General features: G+C 40.7%; 1 protein-coding gene across 2 annotated transcripts in view; it reads right to left on the bottom strand.

The window, feature by feature from the left end:
* Window positions 1-1,794: 1,794 nt before the first annotated feature.
* The window catches only part of EPHA4 (EPH receptor A4), a 123,776-nt gene continuing 116,126 nt past the window's right edge, over window positions 1,795-9,444 (bottom strand). Inside the window, exons 15-18 of one of the 2 annotated variants that reach the window (XR_014712904.1) lie at window positions 9,225-9,418; window positions 6,613-6,768; window positions 5,458-6,329; window positions 1,795-2,350 (exon numbers count right to left, since the gene is read on the bottom strand). Coding sequence is in view for 1 of the 2 variants with exons in the window: in XM_084638466.1 (XP_084494592.1) it covers window positions 6,215-6,329; window positions 6,613-6,768; window positions 9,225-9,418 (465 nt within the window). In the remaining variant the exon portion in view is untranslated. Of the gene's footprint in view, window positions 2,351-5,456; window positions 6,330-6,612; window positions 6,769-9,224; window positions 9,419-9,444 lie in introns of those variants that run through there. The other variant, XM_084638466.1, reaches the window with a different exon arrangement.

Here is a 9,444-nt window from a genome sequence, read left to right as displayed (position 1 = left end):
AAAATTCATGGGGGGGTGGGGGGGATTACAAATTAAAATAGAAAATCTATGTCTAACCCAGAGTCTGTTCAAATTCATGAACCAAAAAATGCTGTTAGAATCTTTTTCTCGGTATGAACTAAATTATAATATGCCTCATACATTCTACTTTTAACCACAGTCCTTGCATATTCCAACATACTTACAGTGATACAAAAAAATAAATGCACTCTCTCTTTATTTCTTTGATTAGTATTCAGGATTTTTTTTCTGGTTATGAAAATGTCACATAAAAGAAAAATACTGCTTTTTAAGTCCTGTTTACTGGTGAAGTACCAGCCCTTTTTTTTTTTTTAATACATTTTTAAATATACAGATCCAATCACAAAGTTAGTACAGCAAGAAACCTGGACGAACATCAACCGGTGGTGTGGTGAGCAGAACAATTTCTAACAACGGCTTGCCATGCTAGAGAGACCTGTCGATGACGTCTTCTGTAAGAGGGAAAAGATGGAAGCAAAGTCTGTAGTAACTTGTTTACTTTTTAACTCAAGCTCTGTTTAGAACATTTAACTGCAATTTGAATGTGCTGGGTTTGCAATGCACACTTTCGCTCCCTGACTCCTTGACAGTGTTGTATGGGAAACCATACAACTACATGAGCTTTCCCCCCATCTCAGCTATATTGATCTTTAATTTGTGGTTCATGAGAGCACGTAACATTATTTTGATAAAGAATATAAAGGGGCCAGGAGAGAAGGAGGAAATAGAAGTAACTCTGAGTCATTTCTTTACGGCTCCATTCAATGTGGCATGCTCTTTTAACGTGGCAACATCCATACTTTGTTTTGGTTTTTCCAATGTATGTTTGACTGATTGCTTCTCCTGAGCATATCTGTTGCTGAATTCAAAATGTGGAATGGCAGCACCTTCCCCAGACTCTAGCATACATCTATACTCCAAGTATAGTTTACAGAAAATAAACAGTGAACGCTCCACACTCAGTAAACTTTTCTAGGTAGTACCGGTAGGTTGTTAGCACTGGTCTTTGGGCCACAGAAATTACCTTGTACATTAATTCACCTATCCTTTGGCTAAGGAGACTAGGAACGTGACAAACTTTTGCAACCCTTTTGTTAACAGCTGTAATCTTAAACGTCTCTTGCAATTTAATTTCCTTAACTGTTGCTGGGAGAAAATGAAGTATTTGACTGTCAGCTACAGGACACATGGTTCTCACAGCTGGCACACTGAGCAATGTGCTTCTGTGAATGAATAAGAATTGCATATATTTGTTTGCATTCAACAAGTCTTTAAAATCTTCTTTTTGCAGATAAAAAAGGCTACGTAAGAGTTCAGTTCAGGGTTACCAGTGGACGGATACAGGCATTGTCGCCCGTCAACTTTTCATCAAGAAACTGGTGTTTTTGATCATGAACAGGTCTTGATAAGAGTAAGTGATATTGATGGAAAGCTTTATCACCGTTATGGATCTCATTATTCATCACTCCACAACTGAAGTGAAAGTGCTCCTGTTCTAGGCTGCAGAACCAGTCGTTAAGGTTAGTGTGGCAGCTACAAAATACATTTACAGATACAGAAATTTAAACGTTTTTGTGTGTGTGTTTTCTTGCTACTGTTGCAGACATCATCTACTGGCCTGCTTTCTCGTGTAACTCTTCAACTAGCAAGGGACGGAACTCAGAGCTCCCAGAGATACTTTCAGCACATTCCCAGGCAATTCTACACATGCAGTGATGCAGACGCACGCAAACACACACACACATTTGGAAGAGATAAGAAGTCCGTTACCAATTCGAAGAAAAAAATACATATATATTTATATCACTGCAATGGCACATTTTGTGTAAAATGTCACTTCAGCAATGTATATAGGCAGCTCACGTGAACTGGGTTCTGTGTCACGGCATCTGACTTGGCGTCCATGGTAATACCTGTAGTGCTCTGTCACTTGCACTCAAACAAGATGCAGCAGTGACATGAGGAGGGTACGGTGTGGAGGGGAATCAAAATATATAAATAAAACCGTAAGAGGGAAGAAGCGGGTGGGGAGGGGGGAATCCCAGAAGTCTGAAGGGCTTTGATACAGTACATTCCTCAAATGACAACTGGAGAACAGATATTGAACCTTATAGTCTTTTTGTTTTGTTTCAAAGCAAAAAGGGAAATTAAAAGTCCCCACTCTTCAGGGACTGATTCCACTTATCGAGTGTCTGTGTTCCCCAGAATCCGTGCTGGTGAAGCAGGGCTTGTGGAATCTGGAAGGCTTCATGTCTGGTCTTTTGTTCTCCCATGGTCAATATGATCAATAGGAAAGGCTGTCAGGCCAAGGAAGCAGAATCTATTTTCCCTGTAAAAAGGAAACAGGAACACATTAGATCAAATACAAACGCAGCTACAACAGCACCTGGACAGCAGCCATTTGGATTTCCTAACGAAGTTGCCACTGCATCTTACCCCTAGGTAATGAGGTTCCCTGCCCAAATAGGCAGGTGTGGGAATTGGCCAGTTTGCACAAATGCACAAGTGTCTTACTTTTTCCTTTTAAATTACGCTTGTATGGTTATTGTCTGTATTTAAGTGTGAAAACGATATTCTGGCTCACTGAATAGTTTAAAGAAATAACATAGGAAGGAAAGGTTCATGAAGGCGCAGGATTTCTAATTGACTGTGTTCTATGTGCACTGCTCAGAAACGGTAGTACTAGTGGAAGTCCAAGCACTAACAGTGCCTTCTGTTACCCCAAAGTATGTCACTGTGTCTTCCAGGAGCAGCAGAGTTAATCCCCACAAATCACAGCAAGGTGTGAACAATGGAGGATCTCCAAATGCACGGAAAGGAAAGGAACAATTCCCACAGAGAGGTGCTGTAAATGGTTTATATTAGCAGGGGAACCGAGAACCACACCAAAGCCAATTGTGTATGTGCGTGTGTGTGTCAGCAGCAAGGAAACAGTGGATCAACATTGCATTTCCTTGTAGCCCTGACCCACTATGCCATTCTTCCAAAGGCAAGCAAATGTGTTCAGGTGCTTATTATTGTGAACTGATGAATCCTGGACTTATTTACAGGCAACGTAACTGGGTAACGTGGGTAGGTACAACAAAATTAAAAACACTCCCAGCAGGTGGGGAAAATGACTTCCAAATGAGACAAAGGGAGTTTTGTTTCAGAGTGGACAGAAAGTACAATTCACATGTATATATGAAGAATTCCCACTGGAATTCATGAGCATCTTGTTGGCTAAACTAATGGCAGTATAGCCTGCTTATGACCAGTACAAAGATCAGCGTGTGCTCCTGTGTATGCAATTTTCTACTAAAACCACACGCAAATGTTTAAAAAAAAAAATAGCTCATGGATTTATCAGGTCACTTTAGCGAAGTGAACTTCTTTTGTAATCCCTTTTTGCTAGGAAGCTTTCATTTCCCTTGCAGCAGAATTGACACCCTGCAGTTTCCCAATGCAAAGTCCTGAGTGGAAACATCATTCATTAAAAAATGAAGGATAAATTGCTAGAACAGTAAGCTGTGTAGCACTGCCATTGTTCTCCTTGCTTTGCATCAGATCAGCAGGATAAAGACAACTGACACTTCTTTTAGTGAAGAAAAAACACTATTTTCCATTTAAGTTCCGTTTTTACTACCCCTTCAGTTTGACTTACACACACACACACAGAGAGCTTTCCTCCGGTTAAAAACATGTTCATGTTCTTGCCCACTCACCACTCTCATTTGATCACAGTGAAGTTCAGTGCTGCCACTCACCCTGTAAAATTTAGTTTCTGAACGGCCTTCACAATTTTCATATTAAAAAGAAAATATTAAAATACTCTGACCTTATTGTTACTAGATGTCAACCACATAATTCTCCAATTTGTTCAGAGAATTGGGTACATTTTGCTTTTATTTAAAAGATAGCCTTGACTTTCTATAGCAGGTTTACAGCAAGGGGAAGCTAAAATGTCTCTGAACTGAACAAAGGATATTTGTTGGCAAAGTACAAATGTCAGATCTTTCAAATGAATCTCCAGGGCTTACATCCTCCAGCAAAATGATGTTAAAACATGATGGTCTAAGTAGTTTTTGAAACAAATCTCATATTCCTCCCAAATAGAAAAGCTCTTATGAGTAATGTTGCAAAAAGGTTTTTACTAAGTTGTAGTGATTTTACAGGTCCCAAATTTAGGATCCCACATTCTGAACAACTTGCTTTCAGAATAAGCTGGAGTATGGGGGTTGGGAAGAAAGCTAGTGGTTCAAATCAGCAAGTTATTGTTACACGTGACAAAAAATGATGAGTGTGACTTGACTGAACAAGTCAAACTTGCCGTATCAACAAAGTCAGCTGTTTTGGATTCAGAATAAATACAGTGACTTTAAACTTCAACATACCAAGCTCAGTCTTTTGGAAGCTGCTGTCAGGTGTAGAGGTGGACCAAAAGTTCGCCCTACTAAGACTCTGTCTGTTATTCACAAAACTTTGCAAATCAATGCTCAGGGGCATGAACGTCCTCTTCTCTACACCTCCATATCAAAGCACAAATGGGTCTGGTACTCAGATACACTAAGGTCTGGCAAGGTACTACTGCTCTGGCAGTGTAAAAGGATCTTAAAGGGAGCGTACGTGTAATTTATGCCCAATTTAAGGCCTCTTTACACTGACAGAACAGTATAAATGGATCTTAATACAAATAAAGCTCAAGCCCAAATGGAGCTCTTTTGATCTCACCAAACTGAATCCCCAGGTGAACAAACAAAAATGCAGGGATCTCCTAGAGTAACATTTTTGTTTCATGTGTAGCCATCACTACACACTAGCTCACATCTGCAAACGGAAGAAAAAAGGCATATGTACTTCCATTTTACTCCATTCTTGGTCACATAACACCACAGATGTGACAGCAGAGACCCAACTTCAGCCTAAAAGAAGGTTAGAGGGTTTGCTCTGATTGTTTTACCTACGCAGGGTATATCATGTTTCCAAAGACAGAGGGAAATCTTATATTAGTGGTTCCCCTCCAATAGTACGTTTACCAGTACTGCTGCTTTTAGGCATTAGTGCCTATTTCTCTGTTTTCCCACCACTACTGTAGAGTCCAATCCTTTACCCACCACTGAGAAATCAACAGGAACAGCGTCAGACTCTTCATGATGAACTGTCCACCAAAACCATCTACGTCCCATTGTCTGCACACATTTCAACCCACAACTGAGCTTGCAAGCGAGACAAAGGTTTGGAACAGCCCAATTTCCATTGTCAGTGAAGAGTACATGCAACTGAATGTGATGCAGTAGGAACAGCTGAGCTTAGTCTGGCAGACTAGTACAGGTTTATCCAAAATAGTTGGAACCACAGTCCTACATGCATTTTCTTCCACACAGTATTTACAGGTGACAGTATAGTTTAAAAAAATAAAAACACCAGGAATAGAATGGAGGCTATACTTTCACTGACCTTTTCAGTGTTGCAAGAGTGATTGCTCCTTCAAAGGGGAAAGGGATGTGAGTCTGGAAGTTTCACAGTCAAGATTGTCACAGCTGACTGTCAGTAAGACGTTTGGAAAAGGTTTACAGATTTACAACTCAGTATGGCACAACAACAGCCAATAACAAACCCCGCAGAAGTCCAGTTTTGTCCAGTAATCCTCAGGGTGGGTCATTCCCTATCTCACCCTGTAAATGGGTAAATCACTAATTGAGAGGCACCGATCAGCCAAACAATAGTCTCACTGTGGTTTCCGCACGGGTATCAGTGACACGCTGAGTCTGCAGAAAAGATCATGGGTAGACTCTTCGTTCCAGTGAAAGATGCACAACCATGGTTTATCCCACAAATAAAATACTGTGGTTGTAATCCCCAGGTCATTGGGGGAAGGAAGAATAATTATTTTTTAAGCACAGTATCTGGCAGCAAACACAGCATCAAAACTTGAATGTGATGTTATATTTATATAGATACATGTATTTTACATATCGTTGATCAACAGAAGCATATTCCAAGAAACAATTTGTTCCAGGTCTGGTTTAAAATGACAGCTTGTCATTTCGGTAGGGCCCCCTTCCCCACAGTTTCAGCAATCTGTACACCAAGCAATGCTGCAGATCTTTATTTCAAAGGGCAAGGAGACGACGTAAAAAAAGTGCAGTTCTTCAATTAAAGTGCATGGATGAGGTAAACTAATTTCAAGAGTTTGAGTTTATTCAGTACTGGCTCAGACGGGAACCATCCTGCCGTGCATCTGTTGCATTTGGGTCCGCATTGCCTGGACGCTGCTCAAAATCTTGTTCTGGTGCGCAACGGTGGTAATCCCAATTCGTGTCAGATCACTGATTAAAACAAGAAAAGAAGCAGAGGGCTGAGAACTTTGTGTTAAATGCTGATGCAAAGCAACATATGAGAGTCAACCACATGTAATACTGCAAAAGCAAGGCAGATGTATAGAAATGTTTAATTAAATAACTGAAGGCATTGTGGAGGTATTTTAAAGTTCTACTCCATCCAAATGAAAGGCATTCCATTCCTTTAATGAGCGTAATGATATGCAGCACAAAGCAAAAGAAGCCGATTAAATCCAGATTTACCAGTTTTTGTTATACGCTGAGTACTTACTCCTGGTTCATATGTACCACAGCCTCTAGGGTTGTATAGCCAGCAGCTGTGAAGTTATCCTTATATCGATCCATTTTAATGGCCTGGAGCCAATCCCCCACAGAAACAACGGCTGAGAATTCCGGAGAACTCGGATCCAACAGGGCAGTGTTTGGTCTAGGAACAGAAAATACATGGGCAGATAACAGGTATTAGCTGGTTTACAGAACAAATTTTAAGCTCCACAATGATTATGCTGTGACTAGGCAAAACATACCATCAGTTCAAATAAGGGCGGCATGTTGCAGGTAACTAGTAAAAATTGGGGCTCATGCACTATAAAAATGTAACCAACGGCAAATTTAGCAACCATATAAGAACAGGCCAATTTGCCCCAAGAATGAATTTGATCCCTGGTGTCTATTGTTACCTTCAATTGTAAATCAAATCATTGTGCCCTTTATAGTTTAAGCCCCAGATGCAACAAAGTTCATGGAAAACACTTTTATTACAATGTGCTCGGCAAAGGATGAGGTCCTGAATGCTGGAACATGTTCAGGCTACTGTGTCTGTATCCTGCATACAGCAATTCAAGACTTGCCAATCTTGCATATGTCACACCTCAGTTCAACAACTACAGAAACACTACTGTAGTATGAGCAGAGGAACTGTGAGCTCAGAACCTGCCAGACTGGATTGGCGCTCAAACCTCAAGGAGAGTTCATCTCAGGTAGGTTTCTAGCCAGGTTTGCAAGCAGGCTCAGTGCATTCAAACAAACTCAGACAGCAGGGAGTTAATCCCCTCTTTAATCAATCCATTCCTGAGCAGCACGTATGCAAGGAGTGGTGGGAATAATGGTTTGATCTTTGTTTGCTCTGTGGACTGTGCTTCTTATTTTCCATTGTAGAGATTCTGGAATAATTATCTGAACAAATTCAATGCCCATTTAATAGCTCATTTATTATTTTACGTATTTTGAAAATTGCAATGGTTTTCATTCAGCCACTGTAAATTACTATCATAGATCTAAACAAAGCAAATGCCATCTTGATCATTTATTTTAAAATGCACAGAATCAAAGACTAGGTGTTCTACAGTGCTATTATATATTGTCCAGAGGGACTGGGTTCACGTTGGTAGCACTTACACAACTTTTACCATACTTTCTTGCAGTCTGTTCGGTGCCCCTTTTCATATTATATATAATGCATACACTACCATTTATAGTCTATTATCAGTCTCGATATATAAAGGCATACCCATATATTTGTTTGGATTTCATGCTCCAAGGAAAAGAAGTCTACAAACGGGATTTGAATGTAGGGAGAAGGCACACACAACAGGCTGTAAACTATTGTAATAATAACTAAATGTAGTCAAAGACATGTTATCTGTGAGTTGGAATCAAATCAAGTTGGAGGAGATTAAACAGTTGTTATTATGACTCTCTCCTTCTTAAATTATTTAAACCACAGAGGTGGATACACACGCCAGGCTACAGCTGCAATTAGGGCAAGCTGGAGGAAGTGTGGTGATAGTGGCCTCAGAGGACTAATAACCTGTCTTTGGTAATGTAAATGGTAAGCAATAGTCACAGAGGGATCCACTAGTTTAAAAGTGAAAAACAGCTTTTTCCATTATGCTGGCCTGCCAGCGGCTGAATCAGGAACGGTCTGGCCTCTGTTACTGCTCCACTGATTCAGAGATACTCATTCCAGGCAGCACAGAGAATATATATCTTATTTCCTTTCTGTTCAGGGATTGGATCATGTTTAGGATGTTTTTCCTCCACCCTCATTCTCTGCTAATTTTTGTCTCCCTCCAGACCCTTCCACTTATTCATTTCAAGCGGACTTAATTTTGCTTTAAAAGCAGACAACAAACACTCTCAAATAAAGGTTCAGATCCTCAGCTGGTGTTAATTGGTGAAGTTCCACTGATTTCAAGAGTTCCACTGGTTTGCACCACCTGAATATCTGGCCCAAAATTAAGATCTCTTTAACAGCTTTGAAATTTCCTTGCAACATAACACAGGATCCGTAGAGACATGAAACGTTGTCTTGCCACAAAATCAAATTCAAATTCACATAATAATTAATCCACGCCTTCACTGTGCCCACAAGGCTTTGGCTGTAATGCTCATTTGCAAATCCTACCTAGGATTTATAAAACTTGATGATGTACTTTTCCCTTTAGGAAACCAGGTCACTCCTGCTAATTACGTTGCACTGAAGCAGACCCCTTCAGGATCTTTTATTGAAAAAAAAGAGAGACTCAGCATGTCTTGTTTTGTCAAGAAAACATCACTTGATTGCATCAGATCTTTTCAAAGCCACCCTTAAATCTAGGTTATAAAAACATTCGGAGCTGGTAGGATAAAGCAATTGCTTTCCTTATTCAGTTTCTGCTTTCACAGAGCCAGGAGCAACTGGGCCCCACAGTGTGGTCGGATGGAATGTCGGCGTAACCCCAGTGGGAAACAATCTTCCACTGGATAAAAAAGGGCTGTGCAGTCTAGCAAGCGCTGGGATGCACACCTTAATGTGAGTACCGAAGTTTAGGTGGAGTTACAGCTTGCCTGTCACCTCTAATATATTCCCTCATAGATCACCATTAAGAAAGCACAGCTGACCTGGAGTTCTCGGTGCCTGTCCTCTTCAAGCTGTTGGGGTTGCGGATGAGTTTGTCCAGCATGTTGACAATCTGTCCAAATTTAGGCCTGTCGCCGCGTTCCTTCTGCCAGCAGTCCAGCATCAGCTGATGGAGAGCGATGGGGCAGTCCATTGGGGGTGGCAGGCGATACCCTTCCTCAATGGCTTTAATAACCTATCCACAGCACCATTAAACACAGT

This window comes from Lepidochelys olivacea (assembly GCF_965140295.1).
Source record: "Lepidochelys olivacea isolate rLepOli2 genome assembly, chromosome: 9".
NCBI lineage: Eukaryota > Metazoa > Chordata > Testudines > Cheloniidae > Lepidochelys > Lepidochelys olivacea.
Note: the sequence above shows the minus strand (reverse complement) of the source record. Positions and strands in the feature narration are given on the sequence as shown.